Source organism: Stenella coeruleoalba (assembly GCF_951394435.1).
Source record: "Stenella coeruleoalba genome assembly, chromosome: 18".
In the NCBI taxonomy this organism is placed as follows: Eukaryota; Metazoa; Chordata; class Mammalia; order Artiodactyla; family Delphinidae; genus Stenella; species Stenella coeruleoalba.
Genome location: NC_137164.1, coordinates 67,576,841 through 67,595,826, shown reverse-complemented (window position 1 = coordinate 67,595,826; position 18,986 = coordinate 67,576,841). Strand labels below are relative to the sequence as shown.

Sequence of the window (18,986 nt, the reverse complement as noted above, 5' to 3'; positions counted from 1 at the left end):
AAATGAGAACAGATACTATTTATGCTTATTTCCAAAGATTCCCAGACAAAGCAGGTTATGCTATTTGAGTACAATGTTAAGTTTGAATAACCACCAAATTTTTAAACAGCTGAGGCCATATAATAGAAAAAGAAGTTCCATTCTGTGTGGGGCTAGAGACCTAATTTCTAAGCCCAGCTTTGCCATTAATGATCTATTTGACTCTAAGTAAATCAATCTCTGTAAATTGAAATCTCTTGACTTCCACATATATAAATTGATAACATTCTAATGGGAAACTATTTAACAAGGTTCTCTCCCTACTCTAAAAGTGTACAGGCTAATCCTTTTAAAGAAATGCACACAAACAATTATAAGTAATTTGGATGCAACACATTTTAGTACACAACGACTGCTAGGTTAGTGAATTGTTACACGTTAAATGGAACTATTTTTTTAAGTTTTAGTTATATTTCTAAAAGAAAAGTTATATATAATCTTAATAGTACTCATATATTGGGCTTCCCTGGTGGCACAGTGGTTGAGAGTCCGCCTGCCGATGCAGGGGACACGGGTTAGTGCCCCGGTCTGGGAAGATCCCACATGCTGCAGAGCCGCTGGGCCCTGTGAGCCATGGCCGCTGAGCCTGCGCGACCGGAGCCTGTGCTCCACAGCGGGAGGGGCCGCAACGGTGAGAGGCCCGCGTACCGCAAAAAAAAAAAGTACTCATATAACTTAAAGCTATATTTTAACCCAACAGGTAATCACAGAATCTCAGAACTGGAATAGGCCTTTAAAGTCTTGATTTAACCTTTATATCACACATGGCTTATTCCACCAAACTGAGACAAGCCTCGACCTTAAAACTGGTAAATTCCTAATTTGATAGAATCCTAAGTCATTCAGAGCCCTGAGCAGATGGGCCCTTAAAATATCCTAATCTCACCTCAGGCGTGAGGCTATAAAATCATCTGCCTTTCTAGTCTCATCTGCTCATGGTAAATTCCTGTTAAACAATAAGCATATTCTAAGAAAAAAAATGTTCATACTTCCTTGAACTGCATTTTAAAATGTGAATTTTTATTAAGTATTAAACAGACTACATTTGATAAAAGCAGCACAAACACTGGAAGTTACACATTAAGCAACTGGTGCAGCAAATATAACAAATTATTGACATCATAATATTACACGGAGTACAAATTCCACCCTAATCCCTATCCAAGAAGCAGAATAATGGTTAAGAGCCAGTCTGGAGCCAAACTGTCCAGGTTGGAATCCCAACACTACCACATGTTCTTCTGTGGACAAGTCCTCCTCCTGAACCCTCATTTCCTGGTATGTAAAATGAGAGTAAGAATAGCACCTGCCACAAGAGGCTGCGGGAATATTAACACCCTTAAAGTGTTTAGAGTAGTGCCTAGCACATAATATATACTCAGTAGGTGTTAGCTAGAGTATTGGTATTCACTCCTTTGGGCCACAAACCAGATTACAAACCCAGGAGTGTGATTCCAACAGGGATAAATCTGTACCAAAATGATCACTGCACCTCACACATTTCTATTCATCTCTGTTCAGGGCTTGTGATAGTTAGTTTTATGTGCAACTTGATTCGTCCACAGGGTGTTCAGATTAAACGTTTTTTCTGCGGTGTCTGTGGGCGTGTTTCTAGATGAAACTAACATTGAATCAGTGGACTCAGTAAAGCAGACAGCCCTCCCCAGTGTGGGTGGGCATCATCCACTCTACTGAGGGCCTGACAGACTAAAAAGTGGAGGAAGGGACGATTAGTTCTGCCTGCCGGATTGAGCTGGAACACTGGTCTTCTCCTAGCCTTGGACTGGGACATACACCATCAGCCCCCCTGGTTCCCAGACCTTTGAACCTGGACTAGAATTTCAGTACCAGCTTTCCTGGGTCTCCAGCTTGCCACAGCAGATTGTGGTGGGACTTCTCAGCCTCCATAATTATGTGAGCCAGTAAAAAAAAATCTCCCTATGTCTCCTACTGGTTCTGTTTCTCTGAAGAACCCTGACTAATATAGGACTATTAATGGATTACCAATTAGTACACAAGCTCAATAAAGCTAATATCAATTAATCTTCCATACCTAAGATTTTCTTTTAACTAAATAACAGATGAATATGGTTCAGAATTTAGAAGGTACACAAAGGGACACACCGTAGGGACACCTAGGCCCTTGCCCCAAAGGCAACTACTACTAGTTTCCTGAATATTCTTCCAGGTAGGCTATGCATATAAAAGAATGTATATACAAATAATTTTTTTAATTAGCCTTTTTTTTTTTTTAATTTTTTGGCTGCGCCATGTTTCATGCGGGATCTTAGTTCCCAGAACCAGGGATCAAACCCGCGCCTCCTGCAGTGGAAGCATGGAGTCTTAACCACTGGACCACCAGGGAAGTCCCCATACAAGTAAATTTAAACCAACTTTTTGCGGGGGAGAGCCGCACCATGTGGCTTGTGAGATCTTAGTTCCCAAACCAGGGACTGAACCTGGGCCGCTGGCAATAAGAGCACAGAGTTTTAACCACTGGACCGCCAGGGAATTCCCTAAACCAATCTCTCCCTCTACATCAACAATTACAGGTGAACATCAAGTGCATTCGATCAAGCGCATTCGATAACTACAATATGGCACAATCACAACAAAATGTGTTAAGCGCTACAACACAGCTGTGTTAAGTGCAGCGAAGGGAGAGAGTGAACAGCATGCGTTAAGGCAGTGACATTGAAAGCAGACGGTAGCACTGAAAAACTACAAGTAATTTTTAAGACAGCTCAAGCACAAAACAAGTATGTGGGCACTGTGGCAAATAAAGCTGGGGTAAAAAGGCTGGATTAAGAAAGGACCTTCTTTCATTTCATTTCATCTCATTCATATCATTTAAAGACCTGGGACTTTATCCTGTATCTGGAGAGCCGTATACAAGACACTCCGAAGATACTCTAAGAGGAAAATCAAAAACAACACCTTTAAGCCAGGAACCTGAATCCTTGAAGCCAGGGGGCTTTCAGGTACCATGGGAGATAAAGAACTTTTGCAGAAACTGTTTGCTTTTTTAATTTTTTATTTTTACACAATTTTTAAAGGTTACTTTCCATTTACAGTTGTTACAAAATATTGGCTATATTCCCTGTGTTGTACAATACATCCTTAAGCCTGTTGGGTACTGAGGTAAACTACTGGGTACTGAGGTACCCAATGGTCTGTACCTCCCACTGCTGCACCCTTATGTTGCCCCCAGCACAGGTACCACTACTTTGTTCTCTGTATCTGTGAGTCTGCTTCTTTTACGTTATATTCACTAGTTTGTTGTATCTTTTAGATTCCACATATAAGTGATATCATATAGTATTTGTCTTTCTCTGTCTGACATTTCACTCAGCAAAATGCCCTCCAAGTCCATCCATGTTGCTGCAAATGGTCAATTTTCATTCCTTTTTATGGCTGAGTAGTATTCCATTGTGTACATATACCACATCTTCTTTATCCATTCATCTGGTGATGGACACTTAGGTTATTTCCATGTCTTGACAACTGTAAATAATGCTGCTATGAACACTGGGGTGTGTAGCAACTGTTTTATACCTTTGCTATTGCTGTCATGGGGTAAAAAACACACTGGAAGTTTCATGAGAATTTTTTTAAGTTATTTTCTTTTAATCCGTTCTCTCTCTACCCCTCCTTCCTTTTTTCCCTTCCCTATGTTTAGATCATAGCTGGCATCTAAAACCAGCAAGGACACTTCTCTCCATTCAGGGACCAAGAGAAAGGCTGAGCTGGCCTGTTCCACTTGTTATTTGGAGGAATGGCGGCAGAACTCTAGATCCCGAGTCACTCACCAAGCACTTCCGAGAAGGAGTACAGCACAGTGGGTAAACCCACCAGCTCAGGAGAAAGACAGTCTTGCGTTTACACCCAGCTTACACTTACTATTGTGGGTTTTAAGCTTCCGTTTCCAAATGTACAAAACTGAATGAACAAAACAGTTAAGGATAATATTAAGCAGCTGACATTACCTATATGCCAGGTACTGTGGAAAATCCCTTCTGCGTACTACCTCATTTAATCCTCGTAAGAGTCCTATGAGGTCAGTTTTGATAAAATCCCAATTTTAAAATGAGAAAATTGAGGTCTGATGAAGCATAATCACTTGCCTAAGTCACCGGCAAAGTTAACTAGCAGTAAAGCCAGAGTTCACACCTCGGTATTTGTGTCAAAACACACCATGATATGACATAACCAGAGTATAATGGTGCAAGTTTTAAACACTGTATTATCAATGCCAGGACTTCCCTGGGATCCAGTGGTTAAGACTCCGTGCTTCCAATGCAGGGGGCACAGGTTCGATCCCTGGTAGGGGAACTAAGATCCCTCATGCCTTGTGGCATGGCCAAAACATAAAAAATAATAAAATAAAATAAAATACATTAAAGTTAATTTCACCTGTTTTTTTTTTTGTTTTTTTTTTTTTGTGGTACACGGGCCTCTCACTGTTGCGGCCTCTCCCGTTGCGGAGCACAGGCTCCGGATGTGCAGGCTCAGCGGCCATGGCTCACGGGCCCAGCTGCTCCGCAGCATGTGGGATCTTCCCAGACCGGGGCACGAACCCGTGTCCCCTGCATCGGCAGGCACACTCTCAACCACTGCGCCACCAGAGAAGCCCTCACCTGTTTCTTTTTAATGTGGCTATTAGAAAACATAAAATTACATATGCCCTACAACTGTGTCCACAATATATTTCTTTTGAACTGCAGTAATATACACCCTTTTTTTCCCCGAGCCTCCAGATTCTTTTGAGTAGTTTTGCATATGTCAACCGACAAGTTAGAAGACTATTTCATTCTCAGATGATCATTCATATTAGTTCTACTTTAATGACATTTAACCTGAACCATCTCATCTTAACCAAAACTCTTCTTCTGCCTTCTTTGATGCCTTTATTGTCACCAAATCATGTTTTACCTCCAATCACCACTTCTAGTTCCTTTATCTCTCCTCTTACAAGCCTCAAACATTATCATGTATCAAGATTTTAACTGGAATTTCCCTGTCCCAAAATTTACAATACCCATAATTGCCGTCATTCAAAATGAATCTTACAAATATTAAGTAAATGAAAAAAAAAACCCAATAGTTTAATCAAAATCTCTCAACTGCCTAGTCTAAGAAAGAATGTTGTATTAGTGATCCTGCTGAAAACAAGGGAAACACATTGTAAATTTATTCGATTTGTGGTATAGGTAAAAATACAAAATTTAAAGACTCAGGTTGTGGCCCACAATGAAAAAAGGAACAAAGATTGAGCACTTATAAAACCTATGATGTAGAGCAATAAATAATTACACAGCATCAATAAAATTTAATCTGCCCAGTGAACATAACATGGAGACAACAAAGTAAAACCATTATAACTTAACCGTTAAAAGTATTTTTTAAATACTTACTTTTTCATTAGAATCATATGCCGCTGAACAGAGACTACGAGACACCACTAAATGCTGTCTTGAATAATGTGGAACATGCTATCAAAAGAAAAAAAAAGAAAGTGAAATAAACTACAGATACTTGAATGAACTTTATTTTTCAAGTTCATTCATTTTCAAGTTTATTTTCAAGTAAATATTTTTCAGGGTAATTCTTCCAGTATGCTTCTAGCTACAGTGTTTCATCAATCAATATATGTAGTTCTAAGCAACATACCATAACTATAGAAGGTAAATCATAACTAGACACATCCCCTTGGCACACATGAGGAAACCAAAGGCATCAAAACAATCTCCAGAAAAGTAGAATAAGAGCCAATGGGTCAAGTAAAATTAGAAGAAAGGTCTTTCTGATCATGCAGACTAATATGGCAGGATCAGAATGTCACATACCATGCAGAACTTTATACAACATAAAACAAGTGACTTGGCATTCAAAGAGCTTCAATTTTAACAGCGGCCAGAAAAATAACAAAATATTATTTTTTATTTGCTAATGTCTTAAACATGATTTCTTATTTTACTTATTCTGGTATAAACGTGGTTTGGCAAATAAAAATGAAAAGGTAATACTAATAATCAAGTTCACTTCTAATTCATTACCATAAATGTTTGTGGAAAAAGTATGTCTTGGGGGCTTCCCTGGTGGCGCAGTGGTTGAGAGTCCGCCTGCCAACGCAGGGGACATGGGTTCGTGCCCCAGTCCGGGAAGATCCCACATGCCGTGGAGCGGCTGGGCCCGTGAGCCATTGCCACTGACCCTGTGCGTCCGGAGCCTGTGCGTCCAGAGCCTGTGCTCCACAACGGGAGAGGCCACAACAGTGAGAGGCCCGCGTACCGCAAAAAAAAAAAAAAAGTATATCTTAAGCCTTTAAAACATTAAGAATAATCAGTAATAAAGGTTATAGCCAAAGTTTAAGAAAATAATTTAGCCAGTAGTCACTGATGAAGGTAGACCAAGAAAAAAAAAGGCGGTGGGGGACTTCCTTGGTGGTCCAGTGGTTAAGAATCTACCTGTCAATGCAGGGGACACAGGTTCGATCCCTGGTCCAGGAAGATCCCAAGTGCTGAGGGGCAACTAAGCCCGTGCGCCACAACTACTGAGCCTGTGCTCTAGAGCCCGTGAGCCGCAACTACTGAGCCCATGTGCTGCGACTACTGAAACCGCACGCCTAGAGCCCATGCTCCGCACAAAGAGAAGCCACCGCAATGAGAAGCCGACACATCTCAAGGAAGAGTAGCCCCTGCTCGCTGCAACTAAAGACCCCGCGAGCAGCAACCAAGATCCAGCGCAGCCCAAAAAAAGGGGGGGGGGGTGGACAGGGGCAAAAGGCAACAGGTACTACGTCGGAGAATTTTCTAATATCATAACTCAAATACGAAGCAAAAAATTTTTATTATATTTTAAAATGAAAAAGATGTATACAGTTATTTTTTTAGAAATATATAGCCCCAAATTACAAAATGTAATCTTTATGCAAAAGTGAATGTAGTAGATAAGAAAGATACACTTTACAAAACAAAACCTACATTACCAAGTAAAAAGGACTGATGATGAACAATGAACTGAGAATGGGAAGAAAATTGACTTTATTACTGTGTCTCTTTCACAGCAACAAAACTCACTCTCATAGTCACGCAAGCATCCCTGTGAGTTCAAGAGTATTAGTCCCAATTTTTAAAATGAGAAAACTGAGTCTCAAGAATTTTAAATTTTCAAGTCACAAGGGCTAGGCTGCAAGAGTAACAAGATTTAAGCACAGATCTATTAAAAGCATTCTGAAGTTTTTTATCTTGAGATAATACAAATAGTGGCACTTCCCACATTAACAATAACATCTGTGCAAAGATATGATTTGGGGTAAAAAACAATCTACCAAGGGGGTCTCACCACTCCTATGTGTTCAAATAAAAATTCAGTCTTCCACTGCCCTCAGCAGAATAGCTATAATCTGTGAACTTTACTCTTATATCAAACTTAATAGGATAAAGATAATACTCCCTCCCCTAAAAATCATATCTTGTGTTTACAGCCTCAGCCAATGCAGAAAGCAAACTCTAAATATAAAGAAAAGCAAAACCTACCTGGGAATTTCTCACATTTATTCCGCTGCAAGGTAGCGCTAGGCTATTTACACAAGAAAGTAAATAGCATACCAGCTTCCTATCAATTTTATAAAATGAAACAAAACAGTTTACAGTTTTACAAATTTTTCCTAGTATCATAAGGCACACAACGTTCTGTTGTAGGAACACGTCAACATATCCTTTTACAAAAGGCAAAATCATACATGTGTCTTTAGTCACTAACAAATAAAGGGCGTAACTGATTCCTGATGGCAAAAACCAAATGTGAGTCTTCCAGAGACAAAACACAATCTGGGGTAGACATTTTAGGTATTCTAATTAGCTTTGGAGAGAGAGAATAAACAGCGATGTTTATGTCTGGGGAAGGGAACACGTCCCAGAATACCGCCTGGGAAAGAACTCTGGGAGAAGAAACCAAGGAACCTGAGTTCTAACCCTAGCTCAGCTGACACTATTTCTAGGACTTGAGCAAACCACTTTAACTCCTCTACCCTCTACTGAGAAATGAAAGCTCAGATGAGTTTTCTCTAAGGTCCCTACTAACCTACACCACTAATATGCAAAAATCAAGAGCTTAGTACAGGGATTCTAACATGTGCAAGCATCAGACAATTATGAAGAATATGCAGTTAATCCAAACTGAACATGTGGGCCAAGAGGATGGTGACACGGATCTCACTGCTGAACTGCTCCGAGAGCAACAAACGCTGAGCTATTCGGTGGAAATAGAGCTAATTTCAGAGATCTGAATAAATATGAATTAAGTTTCTAGAATACCTTTGGGAATAAAAACCTCAGGACTCTATCTCATCAGATGGTCTCATGAAAAATGGACTAAGCTAAACTTGGTCCCAACAGAACAGTTTCTAACCTAGAACAATTCAAGCTCTGAGAAATGTTTGGGTCAGCTGACTCAATTTAACACACATTTACTTTCAGGAAACTACCAATAACACAAAACTCAAAAATGTCTATACCACACAGTTCTTAAAACTAAATCAACTCTTACAAATTACACCTGACCAAAATGTAGGAGAAGAACTAGCACTACCTAACTGATCAAACTGGGGTTTTTAAAATCTTTTTATTACTATTTTTAAATAGTTGGTTCTGAAGATCTAACAGATTATATTTTACCACCATTACCAAAAAAAGAAAGCATACAGCTGTACACATGTGAATTTGTGATAATGTGGCCCCAAAATTAAAAAAACATAGATGCCCCTAGTGAGCCAAGAAACTAGAAGTAGAAACGGTACAAGCAATCAGAACAAACTACTGAGGAAAAACAAGAGTTTGGGCCATTCCCACAGCAAGTCCAAACTGGTTTGCAGTCAGCCCCACAACGGCTCTCTTGTGTTCCTGTTTACTCCTGGCAGGCCTTCATGGAAGTTCAAAGTTATAAAGAACACAAGTCAAAAATCAGATAATTTTGTAGAGCTACAACATAATTTTTTTTTTTTAATACAAGGGACAAGTTAGTAGAACTCTGCTAATTTGGACCTCTACATAGCATTTTTAATGTTATTTTTCTTAAGCATATAAAAAAATGGCTACAAGCTCAGTCCAAAATTCTTTTAAGATACTTCCTAGAACAAGTGTGTTCAAAGGAGAAACTTTAATCAACTCTATTTATAAAGACTATTTAGCCTATGACAGCCAAAAGGAGAAAGGTCAGTGTATGCAAAATGACTTCCCAATAATGTACTGCATTGGTTCTCTTCTGCAAGAATAAAGATTTCCAATATTTTCCACACTTAGAAAAGAAATGCCAGCTAACAATGTGGCACGTGGGAAGTAGCACGACCTTCAGAGCCACAAGACCTGGATCAACTCTTAGCTCCACTGCTTCATAGGTATGAAACATTGAGCAAATAATTTCTCTGGACCCCAGCTTCCATCTATAAAATGTACTAGATGACACCTCCCTTGCTTTCCTACAGGGCTGTTGAAAAAAAAAAAAATCAAGCCTTTATAAATGGTAAAGCACCAAGAAAATGGAAGCTATTACACAAAAACTAAATCCAATTATGCAGCTGTAGCTTTCTTTCTTAAAATTATACCAGGCCAGGGATTCCCTGGTGGCACAGCAGTTAAGAATCCGCCTGCCAATGCAGGGGACACGGGTTCGAGCCCTGGTCCAGGAGGATCCCACATGCCGTGAAGCAACTAAGCCCGTGCACCACAACTACTGAGCCTGTGCTCTAGAGCCCGCGAGCCACAACTACTGAAGCCCACGCGCCTAGAGCCAATGTGAAGCCCACACACTGCAACGAAGAGTAGCCCCCGCTCACCGCAACTAGAGAAAGCCTGCGGGCAGCAATGAAGACCCGCCGCAACTACAGAAAGCCCGCAGGGAGCAATGAAGACCCAACGCAGCCATAAAAAAAACAAACAAACAAATAAATGAATAAATAAAACCAGGCCATTTCGGAGTTCCCATAAAAGTAATAATATAAGAGCTGTGATCTAGACTCAGATTCAGACCCCGGTTCAAATGCTGGCTCTGACATTTCTTAAACATAATTTTCCTCACATATAAACTGGGCATAAAAACTACTTATCTAGGACATAAGGCTGCCATGAGGATTAAATGAGAATGTGTAAAATGCCTAGCACAGTTTTGCATATGTTGAAGTAAGCATACAATAACTGTTAACCAAAAAAAGGGGTACAGCTTGTACACAAACTGTTCACATGCCTTCCGGCCATTGCCAACAAGGACTGCCCTTTTCTAACTAGGAGACCACCTACTTTCACATTCTAGATGTGGCCTCAGGTGGCAGCCCAAACTGGTAAATCCACTAGACTCATGTTTAAAGAAGAACTTAAACACTAATCCTGCCAAACCAAAAGTATTCCTCTTAACATAACCACAGCGGCATTCAGGTGTATAATACTAAAACAATTCTGTTGACAGGTTAATTCATTATCAGGATGCATGCTATTGGTGTTGGCCAAAAAGTTCATTCGGGTTTTACTATAAGATGTTATGGAAAACCCCGAACAAACTTATTGGCCAACCAATGCTTCAAAGAAACCATCCTCAAAATTGTGGATTAATGGAGTCATAACATGCTCTTACCAAGTAAAAGTAAATATTTGATAGTGCTTCATCTTCAAAACTTCCAGGCGAAGGTCCGCTCTTTCACATTTCACGACACAGAGCTGGGACGCACCAGCCAAATATTTCTTCCAGCATTTTAACAGAACCACAGTGACCAGAAAAAAAACCCTTTAAAAACACTGCCGGAAGTCAGGCTTTTTCACTTAAGCACAGCTTTTCCTTCACAGACACTGACTAGCCTTCAGGACCTCACTTGCCATCCCAATCTTCAACTGTCTGCCAAGACCTTCTGTTACAAGCTAAGCTGAATACGTAACATTTGAGAGAGATGATCAAATCTCAAGATTCATGTCAATTACTTCTCAATAAAACTGGGGGAATAAAACTCAAGATTCTCCAGCTCTGCCTCCATAGTAAAAGCTGGAACACCAGAGAACTATATACATCAACTTTAAAACTTCCTCATTCCACTACAGCTCCCCAACCAGGCCATTCCTCCCACCCCACCTGTAGCAGATGTTGGTGTACATCCAGAACCTGTTCACCAGGTGGTGAAGGCCCCCAGTTGGTGTACTCTGGGTGTACTCTGTACATGTACCCTACTCATGGCTCACACCTGCTCCCTAGTTTGCCCCATTTGCCTCAACTAGACAGGAGTTCTCCATCAAGCCTGGGAGCTACATCCCTCCCAGCCCACAGCCAATGACTGACTCACACAGGGTTCAAAAGGCTGCCCCCGCCCCTCATCTCAAGGTGGGTCCAATTTAGTATTGCAATCTGTGCTTTAGGGCTGGCTGTCCAATATGGCAGCCACTAGCCACAGGCAGCTTCTGAGCACTTGAAATATGCCAGTCCAAATTCCAATGTGCTCCAAGTGTATAATACACACCAGATTTGAAGACTTAATACCAAAAACAAACAAACAACAAAAAAAACCTTGTTAATTTTTTACATTAACATATTGAAATATTTTAAATATACTGGGTTAAATAAAGTACATTAATATTTAACCTTTTAAAACAATTTTCAATGTGAGTGCTAGAAAATATTAAATTACATTTGCAGCTCACATTTTGTTTATTGCACAGGGCTGAACTAGAACAGTGCTTCTCAAACTTAACTGTGCATCAGTATCACCTGGAGAAGGGCTTGTTAAAACAGATGGCTGGGCTCTAACGCCAGATTTTCAAACTTGGCAGGTCTAGGGTAGAGCTAGAAGATGTGCATTCCTAGCAAGTACCCAGGTAATGCTGCTGTTGCCGCTGTCGCCGCTGGCTGGAGTCCCCTGCTTTGAGAACCACTGCTCCAGGGCTCCCCTGTGGGATGAAACTGAATCTAGTTTCCATCTGGATCCCCTTCCTTGCTTAGATTTTTTTCCCCTGCTCTAGCTTGTTTTCTTCATTCTTCTCAACTACTACCACCTGCACAAAATCTCTCTTCAGGCTCTGCTTCTAGGAAACCTAACCATCCCACTGCCATAGAACTGTTCTTACACACTATAACTTTCACAAAGTGCCAGATTAATAGCAACCAATGAGATGTAAACTATCACTGCATCTTTTGTAAAACAGTAACAAAAGAGAAAAACTAAGACTCGGTGCAGCCAAATAAATAAATAAATATTTTTTTAAAAAGAAAGAAAACAGAAGTAGACAAGATGCAGGCTCTGCCAACACATTAAAAGGAAGAAACTGGGTAAGAAAAATCAGTTTATATGTTGTACAATAAGTGTACAGCAGTAAACAGAGTAACAACTTCCTTCTCTCTCAACCTCTCCACACTAAAATATGTCAGTGTAATAATTCCTCCCAACTCCAACATGAATGGTTTCCCATAAAACCAAGCACGGCCTACAGCAAGGCCCAGCATGGTCTGACTCCTACCTACCTCCCCAGCACCATCTAATCTCAATACCAGAGCCTCAGTAGCCTTTTCTCAGTTCTCCTACCTTGTCATGCCCTCCGGCCCAGGACTTTTGTACGTGCTGCTCTCTCACATATAACGTTCACCTCTTTCTTCTCTCTTTGCCTAGAAAAAAGTCACTTTGTCCTTCAAAACTTGTTTCAACTTTCACTTCCAAAGGAAAACTCCCTTACCTTAGGCATGGTTTGAGCAAGTCACATAAAACTGTGCCTCAATTTCTCCATCTGTAAATGGGGATTATATGGCTGTTGTGAGGATTGGATAAATTAATTCAAGTAGAGCACCAGAACAGTATCTAGGACACAAAGCTCAAAATCTAGACTTGGTCAAATCCCTCCATTTTATTTTCTTCTATACAGCACTAGGACCTCTCCCCTAATAGCATTTCACACTTGTCTGTCTCCTTAACAGACTAAAATTTCTAAAAGAGAAATTATATTCATTTCATAGAGATGGAACACAGGAAGTAGAGAAAGACTTGCTGAAAAAAAAAAAAAACAGCTGAAAGGAAGAAGCGGAGGTCCAAAGAGACGACTTATTTAATATACCAAACTTCATCTGTGTGACTCCAAAGCCCATGCCTTCCCACCACACCATGCTGCCTCCTACACATCAATAAATGCATTCAGAGTTTTGCAACTGCAAGTGATGTGGCCAAAAAAGATTAAAAGATAAAAGAACACTAAAGATTAAGAAACAATAAATTGTGTGCCCACACAAACTTTGGGTTTTTTGAGAGTGGGCATTCTAAAGCTGACACTAAGCTAATGCACCTGCAGACTTACTTTCACTTCCATGTTCAGCTGTAGCTGAACATTTCTCACCTGGGACTAAGCTCCCTCCTCTTTAAAAGAGTAGGATGCACCAAATCATCTCTAACGTGTCTTCCAATTCTAAAAGTTAAATGACAATAAATCAAGTTACGTGCCTGTTTTTTTAAAAGGAAGATAACAGGTGGTTTTCAGAGAAACCTTTATTTTAAATAATTTGTTCAAGTGACTTAAACTGTTAATAAAGTAAGTTAGGTAGTCTTCGTTTAGAACTTACAAGAGACTCCATGTTGAAGACAAAAAGTGTTAAGAGCCACACACAAACACTCCAACGTGTAAGTCAAGGCTACCACCATGAAAACCCGAGAACATACAGTGCAGAGATGTGTTTAGAAGAGCACAAACATCAGGCTAACCACTACAGAGAAGAGAAATACTCACAAGATGCATATACAGTATATAATGATATAATACAATTAAAATAGGCTCTCAACTCAAGCAAAGGTAGTAGCAATCCTGACATCTTATGATACTTTAAAAGGTGAGACAAACTCAAAACCCTAACTCTACTTGAATAGCAATTTAGTGTCCCTTCAAAGCAGGAAGGAGGCAAAAGAAAATGGAAACGATAAGGACCCTTAAAAATACACCTGGAAAGCTCAAGACAAGCCAAAACCTCATGGCCGAAGAGCGGGAGCACGGGAAATGCACGTACATTACAGCCAGGTGGCTGTCAGCCGCTCCCGAGAAAGCAGAAAACTCACGCCTACAGGCTCCTTGGGCCGCTCGGCCCTCCATGATACTCCGAGTAACAGCTGGGGCGAAGGACGCCGGCTCTGCCCCGCTCCAGGGCGAACTCCGGAGGGAGAGGGAGTTAGGGGCGCGGTCCGACGCGGAACCCGGCGCCGAGTGTCGCCCGGACACCTACGGAGCGCTCTACGCAGCACTAGCCACCGCCTGGCGGTGCGGGGCTGGGAGCCCAGTGAGACCCAGGCCCACGGGGAGTCCCGGCGCTCCTCACCTTCAGGGTCCATAGCGCCGCGCTCCGCAACAGTGGCTGCGGCCACCGCCGTCCACGCCGTCCTGCTGTGACCAGCGCTGCCTCCCCGACACAGAGACCCGCCATTGTTGCCCCTGCAGACCGGAGCTCCACTGACCTCTCACCCCGCGGAAGGAGTCGAAGAAAGGGAGCGCCTACAATTCGGCCAATCACGAGCCTGGGATCCGTGGCCCCGCCCCCTACTGCGGGGAAGGGAGGGACCGGGAGTGGGACTCGCCCAACCGCGGGAGCCGGGAGCCTGGATGCTGGGCAAGCGCGTGCTGGGCCGCGGGGGAGGCTGGCCGAGCGGCCAGCCAGGAGCCAGCTTGGGGCTGCCAGCCCGACACTATCCTGGCAATGAGCGAGACAGGGAGGACACACGTGTGTTCTGGCGGCGGTTGATCCGCGCCTGCTTGGGGTAAACCCCGTATTGCGCCAGCTTCCACTTAGCAACTTACACGCAGTGCGGCCAGCGAACGTCAGTGAGGTAACTCCGCCCCTTGACCACCCCTCAGCCCAGGGCCACCCTACAGTCTCGAGTGACCTAAGTTCCAGGCAGGTACCCAAACTAAGATCCTGTAAGTTTGAAGGCGTAAGTTGCAAAGCGCCAAACCAAGGTAAGGTTTTGGACAAATGTGGTAACATAGAAAACGCTCTAGGTCTAGAAATCAGAGATCCCAGCTCAAGCCCTACCTCTTCTGCATATACTAACATCTGCGTGTCAGAGGAATTAGCCATAACCAAAGTCAGTTTCTGTTGCTTGCAAGTCGGCACGTTTATTAACACAACTACTAAGGGCTAACCCTTGTTAGATGCCTCAAATTTTGTCTCTTTTAATCTTTGTAAGAACCCTATTGGCCTATACATTTCCCATTTTAAGAAACTGAATTTATAGAGAGGAAAAGCCACTCAGCTAGTAAGTAGTGAAACTAGGGTTTGAACCCAGGTCTGGCTGTCTTCAGGGACTGGACTTTTGTTTTATTATGGACAGTTTTTAACAGACACAAAAGAGAGAAAATAGTCTTATGATCACCCAGGCACCCATCACACATCTTCAACAAATCAACATTTTGTCAATCTCGTTTCATCTATTCCCCCTGCTTATTTTTTGCTGGAGTATTCTGAAGCAAATCTCAGACATCAGGTCCTCTCACCTATATATACACGATAGCATCAGGGGCGCTCTCTTAACTATTTTGCTTCTCATACAGAGTCACCTTGAGACAGTTAACAAAGCTAGGAATGACACAGAATGTCTTACAACATGGCAAATGCCAAAAGAGATACAAACTGTTTAAGGATAGCTGAGAGGTGACGCAATGGAATTTTAAAATGTAAGCAGGAACTTGCATGACACACAATATAAAAATTTATATCAGTTTCACAGGATTTCTCACTTAGGTATCTAAGGATGGGCTCATTTCCTACCCAGGAAACCTGCTTTTCTCTTTTTTTCTTTTCCTTCCTCCCATTTTTACCCTTAGGAGTGATTCTCCTTAGATCCTATCTGTTTTGTCTTATAGAAGTTATTTTCTTGTACGGCAGTTGTGGCAGAAACTACTTGTTCCATAATATCTATTCTCCACTCCTTTCTTTAGTAAAAGAGCTCCTGAGCTTTAGCTGAGCACATGGCCACCCAGCTAAAGGCTGCACTATCCACCCTCCCTAACAACAAGGTGTGGACATGTGACTAAGGTGTGCTTTATGGAATGTAAGAATTGTGCCCTTAAAGAGTAGAGGCATGCCTTCCATTTCCTCTTCCCTCCTTCCTGAAAGAAGACATACTGGTGCGTGCTGGAGCAACCATCTTAACTCGTGAGATAGAAGCCCCATGTTGAAAATAGCAGAGCAATAAGATAGGAGGAGCCAAGGTCCCCTACTCTGTGGAATCATCTTATCAGTCTTCTATTGCTTAATGCATGGACTGTTATGTGACAGAGAAATAAATTTTTATCTTGTTTAAATCATTGTTATTTCTGTCTTTACTATAGCAGCCAGAACTGTATCCTAATCAATTCACAAGTGAGGTACTGACAAAATGAAACCTGATATATGTGGTGATAACTTAATGGTGACCACCCCAATACAGCAAACCAGAATCTGAAAGCTGATGACCCCTGTTATGCCATGGTACCTCTTTAGTAAAATGGCTGCTTTCAAAGCCCGGGACAATATTGTTTTTGCTTTCTTTGATATAGCCTGTAATTCTAATACCGTGTTTTCAAGGGAATATAATTGCCAGTTTTGAGCTGAACAGTTCTACCTTCTCCAAGCTACGCCACACATTTTGGGATGTTTATCATCTCCAAAACCCACTTCCTGTTACCGATGTCTGAAAATAGTTGTTTCATATATTTTGCCCAATTTTCTATTTATCTATAGTGGGAGGGAACCAGCTTCTCCATCTAGAACCAGTCTGGAACCAGTTACTCTGCCTTTGCTAGAAATAATAAATCTCCTCTCAGAATTCTGAAAACATTTTACATCATCTTCTAGCTTCCAGAGTTGCTCTTGAGAAGTCAGATGCCAATCTCCCCTGTGATCCCCCGTATCCTGTTACAAGATACTGCCCTACTGTTGCATGGTGTGCATGGAGCCGAGGGAAGCTGGGGTGTAAATCAGGGAATCATAAGCAGCCACATGAGCAATAAGTAGCAAGACTGCACTCCACCTAGAGACCCTGAACTTTGCGCTACATACATATATTTGGCTCTCCCTGAGTTTGGAGCACTAACAGACTAGGTAAACCAGAGTGGAAATTATGTTTCCCCAAATCCTCTGCCCTATATGGTTCCTGGTTAGAGTTAACCAAAAGAGGACCTTGTAAGATATTTAGAAAGCAGGAGTGGGGGCTTCCCTGGTGGCACAGTGGTTAGGAGTCCTCCTGCCATGCAGGGCGCGGGTTCGAGCCCTGGTCCAGGAAGATCCCACGTGCCACAGAGCGGCTAAGCCCGAGCGCCTGGAGCCCGTGCTCCACAACGGGGGGAGCCACTGCAGTGGGAGGCCCGCGCGCCGCAGCAAGGAGTGGGCCTCGCTCACCTCAACTGGAGAGAGCCCGCGCACAGTGACGAAGACCCAACGCAGCCAAAAATAATAAATAAATAAATTTAATTTAAAAAAAAGAAAGCAGGAGTGAAGTGGCAGCCAATACTCCCAGATTATTACTGAAAGGTAAGGAACACAGTTTCCTGGAAGACTGCATGTCCTCAGCCTCCACTCTGCATCCAGCTTGTTTTTCCCAACTGCTAGCCCTGCTGACCACCAGCAACCCCAGGCCCACCACCAGACACTTGGCTGCAGACCCCCAGAGGTGGTAGCTGTCCAGAAGCAATTGCTTCTCATGACCCCTTTCTGAGAGCCTTCCTCACATTCCTATCTGGCAGCCAGACATGCTTAGCTTCTCTGCTATCCCCCTTATCCAGCTTGTCCCACTTGTCTACCAATGCTTCAAGCAGACTCTTGTAATCACTCTTTCTCTGCCAGTAGCCTGTAGCCACTGATGAATGTGAGTATGTACTGCGGGAAGGGAAAATAACCAAAATTTTCAGGGATTACTGGACTCTAGCTCTGAACTGATGCTAATTCCTGGAGAGCCAAAATGCTATTGTATTCCCCCCGTAAAAGTAGAGTCTTATGGAGGTGTGCTTCCTTGGCTGAATCCTGACTGTTACACTAGTGAGAAGAGTAGTCATGCAGAACTCTTTAAGTGATGAAGGCGTGGACTGTGGCAGATACTGCTAGTTGTCCCCTAATACCCACCTTCCTCTTGCTTCTTTAGTAAAAGAACTCTCACAATTAGCTGGGTACATGGCCCTCAGGGAATAACTACATTTGCCAACTTCCATCCCAGCAAGAGTGGCTAGGTTACTAAGTTTTGGCCAATGGGATGTAAGCAAAAGTGACATGGGTAACTTCTGGGTTGTGCCCCTAAAGGGAAGGGGCATGCCTTCCACTTTCCCTTCTCCTCTTCCCAGCTTGCCAGAATGTGGGCATAATGTTGGGGGCAAAGTTGTCATCCTAGATGATAAGAAGGAAGTCAGGCGTTGAGGAAGACAAAACAATATCCAAGGAGCTCGAAGGTGACACTATGGAGCTGCTATATCAGCCCTGGAAGGTTTTGCTCAGATTTTTATGCAAAAGAGAAAAACACTGTATCTTATTTAAGTTACTGTGTTGTGTTTTGTTTTGCCTTTGTTAACAGTAGCCGAATGTGTACCCTAACTAATAGAACACAACTCTATGCCTTTGCCCTCTCCACTTAAAGTTACAGATTGTACTCAATAACAACAACAACAACAAAAACAAGCAAAATATAAACAGAAGACCTAAATAGACATTTCTCCAGAGAAGACATACAGATGGCCAATAGGCACATGAAAAGACGCTTGTCATTGATACTTATCAGAGAAATAAATGCAAATAAAACTATGATGAGTTATCACATCATACCAGTAATAATGGCTATTGTCAAAAAGTTTACAAATAATAAATGCTGAAGAGGGTGTCGAGAAAAGGGGACCCTCCTACAGTGTTGGTGGGAATGTAAATTGGTGCAGCCACTACGGAAAACAGTATGGAGGTTCCTTAAAAAACTAAAAATAGAGCTA

The 18,986-nt window shown here is 42.1% G+C and overlaps 1 protein-coding gene across 8 annotated transcripts in view; it reads right to left on the bottom strand.

Annotated features, from left to right (window-relative positions):
* PCCA (propionyl-CoA carboxylase subunit alpha) overlaps positions 1–18,986 on the bottom strand; it is a 389,313-nt gene that overhangs the window by 338,432 nt on the left and 31,895 nt on the right. For 5 of the 8 annotated variants that reach the window (XR_013824953.1, XM_079903489.1, XM_079903490.1 and 2 more), the window contains exons 1-2: positions 14,362–14,482; positions 5,454–5,531 (exon numbers count right to left, since the gene is read on the bottom strand). Coding sequence is in view for 4 of the 8 variants with exons in the window: in XM_079903489.1 (XP_079759615.1) it covers positions 5,454–5,531; positions 14,362–14,466 (183 nt within the window). In the remaining 4 variants the exon portion in view is untranslated. Of the gene's footprint in view, positions 1–5,453; positions 5,532–14,361; positions 14,483–18,986 lie in introns of those variants that run through there. The other 3 variants (XM_079903492.1, XM_079903491.1, XM_079903493.1) reach the window with 1 other exon arrangement.